Source organism: Siphateles boraxobius, unplaced genomic scaffold (assembly GCF_051911475.1).
Source record: "Siphateles boraxobius isolate OS27281-9 unplaced genomic scaffold, OSU_SipBor_1 15, whole genome shotgun sequence".
Classification (NCBI taxonomy): Eukaryota; Metazoa; Chordata; class Actinopteri; order Cypriniformes; family Leuciscidae; genus Siphateles; species Siphateles boraxobius.
Genome location: NW_027508755.1, coordinates 3,472,650 through 3,490,000, shown reverse-complemented (window position 1 = coordinate 3,490,000; position 17,351 = coordinate 3,472,650). Strand labels below are relative to the sequence as shown.

The following is a 17,351-nucleotide window of genomic DNA, read 5'->3' as shown; positions in this document are numbered from 1 at the left end:
CAGTGACTTTTACCAAACTACCATAATTATTGTAAATGCACTACTGTACACTAGCCTACTGTTTAACATGTCTGGGGTATGTAAGATTTTTAATTCTCTTCTGCATTTATCTGATCAAGAATACAGTAAAAACTGTAATATTATTACAATTTAACATAGGCTATCTGTTTTCTATGTGTGGTTGATGTCCAGTGTTGCTGAGCAGAAATACATAATCGTGTTTCGCTTGGTCCCCCTCAAAGTTGCGTTGCATTTTCTCATCAGCGTAAAGGCTAACAGGCATATCTATCTCTGTTTCCCATGTTCGTAGAGGTAGTTTCTGGAGTAAATAGGAGATACAGTAATCTATTTACTGAGCGGCTGCTGGTGTTTCGTGTGCGTTCGGCCAATCAGCGAACACTAACGTCACGGATAGTTCGTATAGTGCTTGTTTAGGCCGACTCTGAAGTAAGCGCTAAAAATTAGTTTATCCAAAAGGAGTTCCTAGAACTAAATTCGTTCCTAGTTCCTGCGTTGCGAACGCACTAACATCCGGGAACTTCTGCACATACTTCTGGGAACTATGAAAAGGTTCCTCCGGTGCGAAAGCCCCTATTACGATGTTTATTGTAAATTATTTATCTGTATACATAAATTTTTTTTTGTGTCACCATAATCACTTTAATCAAAATAACTTCTCTTCTCTGATGATGCGTTTACTGGCGTGAGGGCGGGGCAACCTGTCAATCACATGAGATCCACCAATAGCAAACCTCAACCATCCAATCAGTTCCTGATGGACATTTAACTACATTTTAAAAGTTAAATCTTTAGGCAGAAAGATTAAAAATGCTGGCATTACTGGCCTACTTCTGCTTTTGCTGTATGGTAATATACTCTATTATGTGCTTTACTGTTTGTTTGGTTACTACTTTTTTTTTATAACTAAACCGCACCTTCACACACACACACACACACACACACACACACACACACACACACACACACACACACACACACACACACACACACACACACACACACACACACACACACACACACACACACACACACACAGAGTGTTGTTCTCTGTGAACTTCTGTTATCTCTCTCAATAGCAGTTCCGTTGGTGTGTCTGATTTGACGTGTTATTCTGTCGTTGTCCTTAATGCCTCTTCTTCTTTCCATCGCAGCTCTTCTCCATAGTGGTGTTCGCTACCATCCTTTCTGAAGGCTACATCAATGAAACGGGTGGACCAGACACTAAATGCATGTTCGACGGGAGCGACAGTGCTTGCAGCTATGGAATTGTCATCGGGATTTTAGCTTTCCTGGCCTGTGTTGTCTTTATTATTCTGGATGCACTCTTCCACCAGATCAGCAATGCCAACGAGAGGAAATACATTGTCTCGGTGGATCTTGCTTTCTCTGGTAAGAAGCAGTACAGTTTTTTTTTTTTTTATGATGAGTGTTTTAGAGCCTTCTATCTAAAACCAAGTGAGCTTGAAAGCCCAGTTCACACTGCCAGCGACATTTTAAAGCAACCTTACCAACTTGATGTGGGCATTAAGAGAAGTTTAACTTGATGAAGACAACAGTGCTCAAGTATTCCCATGCACACAACCAGTCAAAGGTTTCGGATCGGTACGATTTTTAATGTTTTAAAAAGAGGTCTCTTCTGCTGACCAAGCCTGCATTAATTTGATAAAAAAAAAAAAAACGGTAATATTATGAAATAATATTATAGTAAAGTGAAATGTATTCCTGTGATCAAAACTATCTCCATACTCATTTTCATACTCATACTCCATTCCAGAAAACAGTTATTTACATTTTGATTTCAGGATTCTTTAATGAATAGAAAGTTCAAAAGTACAGCATTTATCTGATATAGAAAGATATTGTAACATTAAACACTAACGTTCAAAATTTTGGGGTCAGTAAGAATTTAGTTTGGATTGGGGCGGGGGAGAGAAATAAATAAAATGAATCAATACTTTTATTCATCAAGGATTCATTAAATTGGTCAAAAGTGACAGTAAAGACATTTTTAATGTTACAAAAGTATACATTTAAAAAAAATGCTGTTCTTTTAAACTTTCTATTCATCGTAGAATCCTGAAAAAATTGTTTTCAACATTGATAATAATAATGAATCTTTCTTGAGCATCAAATCATCATATTATACTGATTTCTGAAGGATCATGTGACACTGAAGACTGGAGTAATGATGCTGAAAATTCAGCTTTGATCACAGGAATATATTACACTTTACTATACATTATTTACATAGAAAATAGTTATTTAAAATTGTCATAATATTTAACAATATTACTGCCTTGGTGAGCAGAAGAGACTTCTTCTAAAAACATTAAAAATCGTACTAATCCAAAACTTTTAACTGGTATCGTATATCCAGATAGCCCAGTGTCAGACACAGATAGATGGCGTTAGCGGCACACATTTTTCCTCCAGATTGCTAACAGCATAACAACTGATTAAATGTCATAATAGCCATATTTCTGTTCCTCATGTACAGTTGTTCTTAAAGGGATAGTTACCCAAACATTTCAATTCTGTCACCTGTCGAAAGACAAATTAAGATATTTTTAATGAAATCTGAGAGGTTTCTATCCCTCCATTGAAAGTCTAAACCAACCAAAACTTTGAAGTTGTCGGAAAACGAATCCATATGAATCGAGTGGTTAATTCCAACTCTTGTGAAAAGATATGAAAATTTGGGTGTAAAAAAATGTGTTAATTAAATTATTTTTAAATACACTTTATGTAGTTACATTGTACTTTAATAAATACTGAGTAACATTAATTAGCTACATGTACTTAGTTGCAGTTAGGGTAAGTTACTTGTAATTATGCATAATTTATTGTTAGTAACGTGTAACTACAGTAAGCTACCTTAAAATAAAGTGTTACCTAAAATATCTTCATTTGCTGTATGTTTTGAAGATGAATGAAAGTCTTTTTGTGTTTGGAATGACATGAGGGGGAGTAATTCATTACAGAATTGAATTTTTTTGGTAGAAATGACTAAAAGAGTTTCTCTCCGGTTTCTCCTCAGCCGTGTGGACGATCCTGTGGTTTGTGTGTTTCTGCCTCCTAGCCAACAAGTGGGGTAAAAGTGTGAAAACAGGCGTCCCAGCTGATGCAGCTCGAGCTGTGGTGGCCTTTTCCTTCTTCTCCACGGCCAGCTGGGTGAGCACATCTCACTTTATTAAGGCTGCGAGTCTGCGACACACCAAGCGAACATCAAAGAACTAGCGGCGACAAAAGCTGACTGTTGTCGCCTCTTGTTGGTTGCGTCTCGGCCAAAAAGCTGTCTCTCTCTTGAATCCAACACGGAAGTGACTTAAACTGCAATTCATCGACTGGCCACTAGTGACAGGCTCCAAAAAAGACTCAATCCCATAGACCCCGATGATAAAATGCCCAACTTTACAGCTAAGAAAAATATGTTTACAGCCTGGTGCAAAAAGTGGTTTTGGTCTATATAGCTAGTTTTGCCCTTCATGAAAACTGTGAGGGGGTGAATTTGTTTTATAACTCATCCATTTAAATTATATTAAGCCTTAAAGTTGTGGATAATTAAGGGCGTGGCCACATGAGTGACAGGTGGATTGCAGCTGATGTCACTACTAGCCGTTTGTCTGCTGTCTGTCAGCCATTTGCCTCTTTAGCCATTTTTGTTTATCCGATAGTGACGCACTGCCAAGATGGCAGGCTCCGCCCACTTTGGGCTTCAAAAATGCTCTTTAGAAACACTACGAGTGACGTCATGCACATTACGTCCATATTTTTTTGAACCAGGCTGTAAACATATTTTGTTCAGCTGTAAAGTTTTAACATGGGGTGTTTATGGGATTTACTCTCTTTTGGAGCCTTTCTCTAGCGGCCAGTCTATGAATTGCAGTTTAAGGGCCCTATCATACACCCGACGCAAGTGTTTTTTATGCTAGTTTCGATGCAGTTTTCATTTTCTCGCCTATAGACAAATAGACTGCGCCATTGACCAACTGAAACCTGGTCTAAAGTCAATATCGCAGTATTATTTTTGTTATTTAAAGAGCGCATTAGTAATGTGCGCCTATAGGTGGGTCCACAACGCGTGTACACTCTGCTTATTTCACACACAGGGACGCGCAGCAGTGCACAAACATGCCAAATATTAAAAATAAAATAAAAGGATAACAATGTAAAAGATTATTATTGTCCCGTAGATCCGTTTCCTCTCTGGAGACGTGTTTCCGCTTGTAAATTCCTCCGTGTAAACAGTGAACCCACCATGGTGCGAGCGCAACTGGCATTTAAAGGGAATGGGAAAATACACCCATTACTCATTAAGAGAATAGGGACAACCCTTTTAGACCTTGCGCCGGGAGCGCCGACCATTTGTCCCGTCGTTAAACTAGCAAAAGTGGATTCGGACACGCCCTAAGTGCACTTGCGCCGTGCGCTTTAGACCATGTGCTTATATCATTAAAATAGGGCCCTAAGTCACTTCCGGGTTGGATGCAAGAGTGAGAGACCGGAAGGTTGCCGCTTGTGTGGAACACACTCCGCAAAAACTGGTTCGGTTAACCGTGCGTTTGGTGTGTCAGGGCCTTTAGACTTACTGTTGCTGCCTGATGGCCTCATTGTACATTTGATTGATTAAAACAAAATGATCCTTCTTTCTCTAGGGAGTGCTTACTCTGTTCGCGTTTCGACGTTACCGCCAAGGGTTGGTCGATGTTGGCCTAGGCTACAACGATCCCGTCAGTGACCACACGTCCCCGTACCCCTCCGCCTATGCCGGTGCTCCGGAGGGTTACCAGCAGTCCCCGTTCACCCCCGGCTCTGCGGGAGAGAGCGGCTATCAGCCTCCAGCGTACTGAGGGGATTTTAACACGTCTCAAAGGCTCACCTGTGTGGACGCATTCATACGCTCCACGCCGTTTTTTCCTTTTCCATAAGAGTTTAAATTGTGACCTGGGATTGACACTTGTTGTGCTTTGCAAGTGTGTATTTTCATGTTTGAAAAAGTTATTTATTTTTTATTAAGTTTGGATGCGAAACCTAAACTTGAGTGCAAACATTCTTTGCACTTTTTTTTTCTCCCCCAAATTTGATTCCGACAAGTAGATTCTACACCAGCTGCCATTTTTACAACAATGAAACATAGAAGTTGCTTATACACTATCACATAATCTTTACCATAACTCCTTAAAGGTATGTTTGTTTCCATAACATATTTAAACAACAGAAAGTGCCAAATGCATTACCAAAATGAAGTAATTCCTTAAAAACACTGCATTGCCATACATCACATTTGTTGAAATGTATGCACTAAATCCATTGCCAAATGGCTTTATTAAGTGAGGATGTTGAGGCTGTCAGTCGTACCGAGGCTGATTACTGATGAATAGTTAGATTGATGTTGTGAGGTAGGAAATGATAAACTACTGTAAACACTTTCTTTCATTTTTATTTGTGACCGACAATAGGCTTTGTGTGGATGATAAGCCTTATTTTTGTAAACTTTAAGCACCTGAGTTTGGAAGTGTTAAACAATCATAAAATGTAATATTGTTGATGACTTCTAGCAGTTTACCTTGACAATGTGCTCTTTATGTCAGGCCAAATTCACTGCAAGATTTCTACCTCTTCCTATTGAAATTGTGCCTTATTTTGAAATTAATATCTAGGAATTGAAATTTGTTTAAACATTGACTGTTTTAGAACGATTTTTTTTATGGTTCTCTTCATTTTCCTAAAATTAACAAAGAAAAACTAGAATTTATCTAAGTTGACCACTAAATTTAATGTTTTTCAATCTCTGTGTTTTGCTTAAGGTAGTGAAATTTCCTTTATTTTATTTTCACAGTTCTGTCATAGCACATAATTTAGTCTTTCTGTTGATTTTCTTTGCAACTGTTATTGTAACAGCAGTTATTGCAACATCCTGTCTCTTTTTTTGTAAGGAAATGCTGCGCAATAAACAGTTGATTCTTTCTGTTACCAAATAACAAAGACTTGAGTTGTGTCCCAAATGACGCACTTATACACTATGCACCATGTACTCAACTGTAGTGTATGAATTTCAAGTTTTATTTTGTCATTCAACATTGGAGTCTGATGCCCCTCCCCATGTTAAATGTATATCTAAATAGCCTATGTTAATATTTAAAAGTAAATGCATATTTCTCTCAAGTGGGGCATTCTCTCTCATATTAGCCTACAACGTATTGCATGTCTGTAAAATTACTGTTAAAAAATTAAACTTATGCATTAATATTTTTATCAAGCCTAAAGTTTAACAACTAAAATCTAAATATATAATTAATTATGAAATGCTAGTATGCATTTATCAGAGAGGTCTCAATCTCGAACAAACTAGATATCCAAGGTTAGCATGTAGAAGTTATAGCCCCTGCTGGTAGAGACATTGAGTTGCATTATTATAACAATGAATTTAGTGGAGAAATAAAATGCATATTTATCCACAAAATTCATGACAATAAATTCAGGTTAATAATACTGTAGTGGTGTCTTGTAAAATCGCATTAGAGTACATGATTGAGCAGAATAAAGAAAGCCATACACAGTTTGTAATGAGGGTGTGATGTACTTTTTATTACATTCCTGGTACCTTTTTGACTGGCACCTTTTCTTATTTTACTGATTACATAATTTAACGTGTGGTTTAAAGTATTGCTATAACGCAAATGTCTCGTTCTATTTCATGCATTTATGCGTAAAATGTACGCAAGTATGAGCGGAAAGAACTGGTTCGAGCGCGCCCCCGATTGCGGAAGTGCACGGTCGCGCGCATTGCTGAATGGACCCGTGAGGAATGATAATGTATAGTTAACGAGTCGCGATTTAAACTGATCATCAAGTTCATTCACTGGTTCATTTCAAGCCTCGTCTTCCACTCGACAGTAAGTAGAGTCCGCTTTCAAACATGTTCAGTTATAGAGGAAGACAACACTGTGCTGTGTTCATGCAGAAGCTCGTTTTAAATGCAGACATGACACTGTAATGTGGGCCAAGCAAACACTGACTTTGTGAAATAAAATGTAAATGAATTAAAATAGTGAATTACCTTCACTGTAAATGTCGTTTGAAAGCCAATCATTTATAGGCAAGGTTTTCATATATGAATATGTGATAGTTGTAAATTTTGGGGAATAGATGGACTCTTGTTAAATGTTTTGTATAACTAATTAAGCGCATTTAGAGCAGATATTTGACCGAACAGGTTGGCAAATATAATTGTATATCCTAATAATAATGTGTTTTATCTTTGTTTAATATTCAGATTGATTCAGGAAGATAAGCACTCTCTGATTGGTCCAGCAGTTTGTTTACAACACGTGATTAAAGATTTTGCCAGTTAGTTCAACTGCTCTAATGAATTTCTAAACTACTTGGTTGTATTTATGTATTATTAAATCTATAAATGGCTACTTTGTTGTATTTTTGTATTGTTAAATCCATAAATGCATAGGCCTAGCTCATGGTACAAATCCTAGTCCTTGACTAGCTTTCATTCTTTAACTGATAAAACTGTATTTATGTGTGGTTTAATACGACGTTAAAGCTGATTAATCCAGGGTAAGAATCTAGTTTGAGAGAATCTAAACATATAATGAAATGATAAATTAAAAATGACTTGTATTATTTTCAGTTTTGGCACACAACCATAACTCATAACCAAAACACTCTTAAAAATACACGTAAAACAATGTATTTAAAACATTAAGAACATACAATGTGTGAGAAATAAATCAAACACATGCCATCTGATGCAAAGTTCATTGGCCGAGTTATATTTGATCTTTAAATAAATCGATTGCTATTTGTGGACAAAGACCAACATGAGAGTCACGGTCGGTCATCAAATAAAGGGAATCTAAATGCAATACAAATAAATATTTTGCAGTTTTGTTGAACCCTTATATTTGTGATCAGATATGCAAAATTCGGTCATTGCCAAAGGTTTAGAAATGCAAAGTGTTTTGAGCTTGCCCAGTATTGAACAAGAGTTGATGACATTCCTGAGTTAAAAATATGTGTCATTTTAGGCTAACTACAATTAGCCACAAAGTTTTTTTGATGAAATCATTTAGTATATGAAGGGACACATGATGTTATACAGTACCATTCATTTAAAATAATTATGCAGATTAATTTATGTATTTAAAAAAATACAGTAAGCTTCAATAGGTCATTTACAGCATTTCCTTCATCCATATATATTAAGAGAAGTATTTTTTTTTTAGACTTTCAGTTGTTAAATATTAACATTTCAGATAAACAACTTGTTAACAGCCTACATTCCTCAGGTGTAGTCCTTTGTGGTCTGTATTACTGGGGTGATGCACATTAGAAAACTTATAAATAAGACCAGGGCTGCTGCTAACAATTATTTTAGAGGTGAGATTTGTGGCAAACTTCTTAAGCTGACTAGCTGGTTTCACGTCAGAGCTGTGGTGTATCCAGCTGTACCTGTTTTGCCTACCGTCCGTCCGTTCGCCAAGCCACTCCTTACCTCCACGTCAACATTGTTCATTTCTCACGCCAAGTTTACCTCAGTGGATCCTGGCAGAGTTTGACAAGCTGGTGAGTGTCTGGTCCAAAAAATTGTTGTGTCTTAAGTAGGACTGTTTTAACACTTGCTTGTATTTTGTCTTATTGATGCAATCGTCTGTTTCTGAACCTTTAAGCTTAGAATAAATAGCTTTTTGAGAATCTACCGGATTATATTTGTTGTTTAGAAACTTAAGAAGAGGAGTCATGCTGGAGAGATTGAAATAGCCATCTGTATATTTCTAACCTTTGCTCCTGTTTGTGTCAAATAATAAAGTGGCTAAGATCGACAGTTTAAGGAAGCAATTGAGAAGAAACAAGCTAAACGAATTTGTCACAGAGGGAGGGGGGGGGGGGGATTAAAAACTTAAACTAAACATGGGTTTGTATATTTAGTGGTATTCAGTAACGTGATGTAGGTGAATGTGTCGAAAAAAGAGGCGAGGGTCTCCACAAAATCTGAATTCAAGAGGTCACAGAAGACGCATTTAAAACGCCTATTAAGTAACAGATATTGTATTTCCAGCTGGTTGTTATCGCAGAATAAACCCGATACGGTGATCAGGTCTTGCATCACTCTTAAGGGGTTTATTCTGAGATAATAATTATTCCCGCTTTTTACATGGCTACTTGCCAAATAAGTAATTAATTAGATCTGAGTCAAACTATTTTATTAGCTCTTTAAACACAAAGCTTCTGTGGAGAAGGCAGTTGCTAGCGGCAAGTGGCAAGTTAAAACTAGACGTACATTTAAGGGATACGGTATACAATAATAATATATATATATATAATAAATAATTATGGGGATAAGAGTTTAACAGTCGTATCCGTTTGTTATTTTATAATCCATTACGGTGTACAAAACAATCGTCACAAAATGGCAGCAGCTGCATTTGTATGAAACAAGAGATTGAGTCTGCGATAACCGGATGACATGATTAATTAACTGTACACAAAATATTGATTTGAGTTTTAATATATTAGTAGCTCACCAAACTCAAAACTTCCATGAGGAAAAAAAACATTCCTAGCCAAACGTATAGCACTGACTTCAGTGACCCGGATGAGCACACCGCTGGATGGAGCGATTGACCAATCAGAATCAAGTATCCCACAGAGCCGTGTAATAACACCTGGTAATGCTAATAGTAAATGTACGTCTTGGCTGATCACACAGCTTAATACCAGGTGAAAACAGGCTTTCTCTCTCACTCACTCGATGTCCGGGATATAAGTCTGTAAAAGTGTCATGTTGACCTAACTACGCTCTCTGTTTTCCTGTGTAGGTGTGGCTGCCGTCCCTCCCTAATGCCTGTTTCTCCAGGCTATGCACTTCTTAACCATAATGAGCCTATGAACTCTCTGCGCATCTCTGTTGGAGGGCTCCCGATGCTGGCCTCCATGACCAACACCACAGACCCCCGCTTCCGCATCAAATGGAGAGCCATTGTGCTGGTAGCATCAGCGCTAACCCTCGTCCTCCTCATCTACATGCAGATTTTGCCCTTTCACCCCCATCCTAGTGCCAGATATGGCTCAAAGTTAAACCATCATGAGGCGAGAGCGGAGGACCGCTACAACGACACGTACCCCCTCAGTCCACCAGAGCGCACGGCCCAGGGCACACGCTACCGGATAGGGGTCATTGCTGACCTGGACACAAACTCTCTCAGTGACAAGAAGCTGACCTGGTTTAGCTACATGCTAAAGGGTCACCTCCTGGTGTCGGAGAGCGGAGATACAGTGGCTGTCGAATGGGATCAGGAAAGGGTGGTCTTGGAGAGCCACCTGGCAGAGAAGGGTCGGGGCATGGAGCTCTCCGAATTAGTGGTGTTTAATGGCAAACTGTACAGCGTGGATGACCGTACGGGCGTAGTGTATAACATAGAAGGACTTAAGGTGGTGCCCTGGGTTATACTGCCAGATGGTGATGGCTCTGTTTCAAAAGGTTAGTGTTTCCTTTTTTTTTTTTTTACCAAAATGGTCCTGTTACCGGGACCTCTCTCAGATCCATTCAGAGTTTCCACGGACTTGAGAGCCTTGAGAATGAATACTTTTAATCTGCCCCCAAACAAACAGGCATTGCTGTCTTCGTTTGACTCAAGTGTTGAGGAAATAAATTAAAGTGCTCCTATTATGCCATTTTAAAGGTTCCACATTTAATTTTGGAGTCTCCTACAATATGTTTACATGCATTCAAGGTCTGATTGGTCAAGTGAACCGAGTCTCTTGTGATTGGTCTACTCTGCTCTGCTCTGATTGGTCAGATGACTCAATGATTGGTCTACTCTGCTCTAATTGGTTAAACAGCCAGGTCTGTTGTGATTGGTCTACTCTGATCTGATTGGTCCGATGACTCAATGATTGGTCTACTCTGCTCTAATTGGCTAAACAACCCAGTCTGTTGTGATTGGTGTACTCTGCTCTGATTGGTCTGATGGCTCAATGATTGGTCTACTCTGCTCTAATTGGTTAAACAGCCCAGTCTGTTGTGTTTGGTCAACCACTCACAGCGCATGTCAGCAACCAAACGGCCATTACCATATCTCAATTTCAGCTCTTCCTCAGCAATTGTGCACACAGTGATACGAACCGTAACGATGGCATTGGTTTTACCGTATCAATTCGAGCCCGAGTCCTTTTAATTTGGAAGTGCATCAAAGTGGATTTACTTTCGCAGTGCAGAAAACAGCATCTTCTCGACATGTCGACAGCATGAACCAAACTCTTCCAGCCTCAGTGTGAAGGGTACGTCAAAGTAGACGTTGTTTGCGGCCAGCCAGTGAAGAATATAATTACTGATGACTCAGAATCAGTTATTTCTTTTGAATGAGACATTAACTTAATTTATTGTGCACTTTGCTCTTTGAAAATTTGCAGACCTTTAACATACACAAATAACTAAATTGCACACCGCAAGAAAGGGTACATTCCAAAAAAGCATAATCGGGGCATTTTAATTTACCACCCTTAGGCCAGCATGAGCTGACTTTAGTGTAATGTTCAGAAACTACTGAAATTAATGTAAAATAATGAATCAAATTCAAAGCATTCAATTAACATGATATCTGATTTTAGTTGTGGTTTCTTCTTTGGCGTTCTCTTACATAGGGTTTAAGGCAGAGTGGCTTGCGGTGAAGGACGAGCATCTATATGTGGGGGGTTTGGGGAAGGAGTGGACCACCACCGATGGAGAAGTGCTGAATGACAATCCCGAGTGGGTGAAAGTGGTGGGAATCCACGGAGATGTACAGCACCACAACTGGGTCCCTAAGTACAACTCTCTCCGCAGAGCTGCAGGCATCAGTCCGCCCGGTAAGAGGCAGCCATTCACTCACACACAGTGTGTTTGTAGTGGGCAGTAAATATTGTTATGCTTGGTTTTTTAAAAGTGACATTGATCTCTCAAGAACTTGTGTGTTAAGAGCTCCTATAGTTTAACCCTCTGGTGCTCTTTGCGTGTCGGTCAAAAATGACAGAATTTTTTTGTCAATGAAATAAATGTACTATATTTTAGTTTGATAATGTTTTTTATTTCATATTTTGTATTTTTAGGGGAATTTTTTAATGCTAAATTATATTTGCGCTGTATTTATAATCCATTTATTCACTTTTTGAGCATAGAACTTAAACTGTGGTAAATCTTGAACGCTTTAAAGAAAACAAAATTCAGTTTGGTCTCTATTCAAAGACGACACTTGGCAGATTATTGCTGAAGTGAAAAAAGTTTTATAAAGTAACATAAATTTACGTATAGTTACGAAAATTGCACAAAAATACTATTTTCAATTAATATATTAAATATATATTTCCAAAATCATGTTTTACTCTAAAAAAAAAAGCCATGAATCTAAACAAATTGTGTTCCAAGCTTGATATCTCAAAAAATGTGCTTTCATTAAGAATTTGTTTGGTGGCAGAACCAAAAGTTTTCACCAGATAAAATTTGGTCTCCCATAAATCTGCAATGTGCTCATTTATGACCGTGAGGAGCACAAAAGTGTGACCCTTTTTTTTTTTTTTACAGGACCATTTAACCTTTTCGAATAACTTCCATGATTTTTTTGTGTGTTCATATAGTAAGTATCAAAAAACCTTTACTAAGTCTCGTACCATTCCGATGAAGATAAAAATTCACAAAAATCTAAACTTAATATATTTCAGTCAAAAATGACTGAAGAGCACCAGAGCCCGGGAGTACTTTGTTTTCTACAAGAAAAGCCATTCAAAGTACACTCGTTAGAGAAAGATCTTGATGAATAAGAACTTTATTCCAGCATAGCGGTGACAATCTACTTGCAGGACCTCAAATTTGTCAAAATGAACCTAGAATAATCTTCTCTCAAGCCATTTTTTGGGGAATGAGCTTGTTTTAATTCCTACCTTTGAGAGGAACAATAAGCACAGATGGAGACTTTCCCAGAGGACCTTAGTTTACAATCTTTACTTATATAGTGCTTTATTACAGTACAAATAAACTTTACAGTGATAAATGGTCCACTCTGAAACAAAAATCGTGCTGTGTGGACATTACTGATGGAACAAAATGACGTCACACAGACTTTGAGCCAGAGCGGGAAGTGGACAGGGAAGTGACTTTTGGCTTTATTAGTCTTACTAAATGTAATTTTTTTGACAGCATTCCTAATTTAATCAACAACAAAAAAATTTACACCGGACTACACTCATTATTGTTGAATAATGAAAGTCAGAATATATTTTTATAGAACATCAGACTTTAGTGTCTCCGAAAGATCAAGGAAAATGCAATCCCTTGTGTTGTGAACCCTTTATTGTTCAGGAAAATAGGCTTCATTTTCTTCATGGAAAATGTGAAAAATTTATAATTTTCTGTCTTCTCAATTTAGGCTGAAATATGACACAGGCTTGAGAGATTCACTAGTACTCAGTCTCAGATGAAATGCTTAATTCCCAGTCCCTGCTCATTTCCTCTCTCTGGTCATCTCAGGGTACCTCATACACGAGTCTGCAGCTTGGAGCGACACATTGCAGCGCTGGTTCTTCTTGCCGCGGCGCGCGAGCAGCGAGCGCTACGACGAGACGGCGGATGAGCGTCGTGGCACCAACATAATGTTCAGCTGCTCCCCAGACTTCCAGGACATTGATGCGAGAAACGTTGGGACGCTGAACCCTACGCATGGCTTTTCGTCCTTCAAGTTTGTCCCCAACACAGATGACCAGATTATTGTTGCCCTGAAGTCTGAGGAGGATGCTGGGAAAATTGCCACTTACATTGTGGCATTCACCCTGGACGGCCGAATCTTGCTTCCTGAAACTAAGATTGGAGACGTGAAGTATGAAGGACTTGAGTTCATTTAGTGTCTAAGGGATTGTGTGGAAGTAAATGCGTGGCAAGGACTGGTAAATACCTTCGTCTAGATGATGTACATCTAGGTGTGGACACTTAGGTGTCTTTAGGTTGAAATAGTTCAATGACATTCAAATAATGCCAACTGACTATTGGCAGGCATTGCTTAAAATGTGGTTGTGGTTATAGAGATTGAAGAAATTAGGACATGTTGACTCTTTAATTGTCTTATTTGAGCCTTCATCAAGAGTTTTTTATTTCTTTGTTTTTTGTTTTTTTCACTACCATTTTCAGCAACGACCTATAGTGGTTTCACGCCAGTACTGTACTTACAGTGTAATGAATGTAACAGAATGAAGTGATAGACTATAGTATATGCATAAAATAGTTTACTCTACACACATTATTGCGGTTGCCATGTGGTCTTGTGAATGTTTTTTTTTTAATGATGCATTTTTGTTTTTTACTTTATTGATACATTTCTAACGTATTTCAGGTACTTTTAAAAAGAAATCTAAAAAACAAACTGATCCGTCACAATATGATGAATGTTATTTTTCATTAACGTGCCACAGCTATTTATTACTTGTTGCTGTTTTTTTCTTCCTGAAAACAACAGATTGAAGGTTTTTAAGAATGCTATTAGTGCTCCTGAATTTCTTTTATATATTTTTTAATCACTCTGTTTATATGGTTTTATTGTAGGGATTTTGCTAAAATAAAAAAAATGAAAAAGAAATGAAAAATAATCACATTCGATAGGAAATGCTTGCCAAACAGTGTGGTTGTAGACAAATTTTATGCATTTATGCATTCATAATTGTTTTTAACAAAAACATATTTGGGGTTTTCATAGACTTGGACTCCTGACCTAAGCCATCAATCAAGCACCAATAACTTTTTTTTCATAAGCATTTTTTTTTCATTCCCTGACACAACCTTGAACAATATGCCTGTGAGAAGAGATCAGAAAATACCAGCAGTTTCTGAGAGAGCATTTTTCAGAAAGCAGTATAAAATACTGTAAAAAAGAGATTTAACTGAAATCAAAAATTATAAAAAGTCTTTCAGAGGGATGCAGCACTCTTGAAATCGTTAAGATATTTGGGCGTGACAGAACCATCAAACGTTTTGTAGCAAATACTCAACAAAGTCGCAAGAAACGAGAGAAACCCTCTACCACCCCCCATATATTTGGGGTCCTCCTGGAGCAAACTCCTTCGCCAAGTGGAAGGCCATCCAAGAAGAGCAGACAGGCCAGACGGGGAAATCAAGATGTAAGGTTGGGGCCAAGAGGCAGGTCAGAATCGTGAGCTCAATCCGAAACCGGCAACCAGAACCAAAGGGATTGCTAGAGTAGGAAGAGCTGAGAGGCGTACACACACCAAAATCACTTACACTGATCATCCACAACATTAAACCCACCTGCCTAATATCATGTCGGTCCCCCTGTGCTGTCAAAACATCTCTTATGTATCGAGACATGGACTCCACAAGACCTCTGAACGTGTCCTATGGTATCTGGCACCAAGACTTTAACAGCCAATCCTTTAAGTTCAAATGTGAGGCCTCCATTGATTGGATTTGTTGGTCCACCACATCCCATAGATAGATGCTCAATCGGATTGAGATCTGCGGAATTTGCAGTGCTGGGTAGTAACTGATTACAGGTAATCTGGATTATGGATATACATTATACGTCCTACAGGTTTGTGGAATCGTGCTCACAGACCAGCCACTATGTTACCTCACTAGTCATGTGATATCACTGAAAACAGAACTGATAACCCACACAGTATTTGGCTGCTGGGTTTACAGAAATCATTTTGCTTTTAACAAGTGTTTTCTCAAAAGTGCAGCATTGCAAATCTAACCATTATCTAGGAATTAAACAAATTATCTTTTTTTCTTTTGTAGTAAGTTTTTTCTTTTGGTATATACTTTCATTAGCTTTTCATTAAACTCACGAACCCCCTGTTCCATCACGATTCTGGGGAACCCTGATGTAATGTAATATTTAATGTACTTCATGTTGTTGATAAAAAAAGAATGGAAAATATTTTCTTTCTCTTTGTATTTTTATATCAAAGTGCTACAAGATTATCCTCAAAAATAATCCAAAAATAGTCTGATTATATTACTTTAAATGTGTATTGTAATGGATTATGTTACTACCTATAATTGTTGTCATGTAATCTGGAATCAGTAACCAACTACTATTTGCAAGTTATCTGCACAGCAATGGTAATTTGTAGGCCACCTTGAACTGTCATGTTCCTCAAACCATTCCTGAACGATATTTGCAGTGCAGCAGGGTTCATTATCCTCCTGAAAGAGGCCCTTGCCATCAGGGAACACTTTAAGTAGGTGGTACGGTAAAGTAACGTCTACATTGAGGCCAGGACCAAGGTTTCCCAGCAGAACATTGCCCAGATCAACACTGCCTCCTTCTTCCCATAGTGCATCCTGCTGCCATCTCTTCCCCAGGTAAACAATGCACATGCACCACGCCATCCACCTGTTCTAAAAGAAAATGTGATTCACCAGACCAGGCATTCTTCTTCAATGTGTAAATGGGTTTTCATGGGCTTTCTGACTGATCTTTAGCTTTCTCAGCAAACTGAGATGCACTGTGTTCTGACACCTTTCTATCATGGGCAGCATTATGTTTTTCAGCAATTTAACATAAAATAGCTCTTGTGTAAATCGAGCCAGCATCACTGAGCCTTGGGTGCCGGAACACTGGTTGTCCTTCCTTGCAACACTTCCCAATACTGGTAGATACTAACCACTACATACCGGGAACACTCCATAAGACTTGTCGTTTTGGAGATGATCTGACTCAGTTGTCTAGCAATCACTATTTGGCCTTTTTCAAAGTCACTTATATCTTTTCGCTTGCCCATTTCTCCTGCTTCCACCATATGAAATTCAAGAACTGACTGTTCACTTGCTGTCTAATATATCCCACCCCTTGACAGGTGACAGGACATTTTAAATGGCCTGGAGTCGTGCCAGGGTAGAGGAGTTTCTATAATACAGAGTTACAGTAGTCTAAGCAAGATGATAAAATTGTATATATCACATGTTCGAAAACTTGAGAGCAGTGCTCAACCACCTTTGCTAGAGCTACAGTGAACAGGGTTTCAGACAGAATTAGCTTGAAGGCAAAGCGCTGGGGGTGTCCTTCTTGTCCATGATCAGAGGTGCTGACGGCTGGGAACTGGGACAACAGACGGCTAACAAATTAAATTAACTTTGTTCTAACTTTCTTTCTGTATTGTGTGAATTTGGTTGGACTGGTCTCACTCGCACTGCATGCCCAGAATATGCTGACAGACAGTTCTTGTTTAAATTCACGTTTTGCAGTAATGAAACTTGAAACTCAAATGTAGCCTTTTCATGAAATGAAACTTATGGTAGCCCTCAAATGTGATTACACAGCGTCTGATAC

General features: G+C 38.4%; 2 protein-coding genes across 4 annotated transcripts in view; both read left to right on the top strand.

Annotated features, from left to right (window-relative positions):
- The window catches only part of syngr2a (synaptogyrin 2a), a 7,385-nt gene extending 1,379 nt beyond the window's left edge, over positions 1 to 6,006 (top strand). The window contains exons 2-4 of the mRNA XM_077230757.1: positions 1,173 to 1,410; positions 3,059 to 3,192; positions 4,677 to 6,006. Of these exons, the coding sequence (XP_077086872.1) occupies positions 1,173 to 1,410; positions 3,059 to 3,192; positions 4,677 to 4,871 (567 nt within the window). The 3' untranslated portion in view covers positions 4,872 to 6,006. The remainder of the gene's footprint in view (positions 1 to 1,172; positions 1,411 to 3,058; positions 3,193 to 4,676) is intronic.
- Positions 6,007 to 6,760: 754 nt separating this feature from the next.
- cant1a (calcium activated nucleotidase 1a) lies at positions 6,761 to 15,956 on the top strand. 3 transcript variants are annotated; one of them, XM_077230742.1, is made up of 5 exons: positions 7,007 to 7,371; positions 8,465 to 8,601; positions 9,855 to 10,516; positions 11,680 to 11,883; positions 13,538 to 15,956. In XM_077230742.1, exons 3-5 carry the CDS (start codon positions 9,877 to 9,879, stop codon positions 13,906 to 13,908), a joined length of 1,215 nt encoding a protein of 404 aa, XP_077086857.1. In that variant the 5' UTR covers positions 7,007 to 7,371; positions 8,465 to 8,601; positions 9,855 to 9,876; the 3' UTR covers positions 13,909 to 15,956. The 3 variants fall into 3 exon arrangements, with proteins under 3 accessions (XP_077086854.1, XP_077086857.1, XP_077086855.1); XM_077230739.1 differs by lacking the exons at positions 7,007 to 7,371; positions 8,465 to 8,601 and adding an exon at positions 6,761 to 6,917; XM_077230740.1 differs by lacking the exon at positions 7,007 to 7,371 and having other exon boundaries at positions 8,207 to 8,601.
- The last annotated feature ends 1,395 nt before the right edge of the window (positions 15,957 to 17,351 follow it).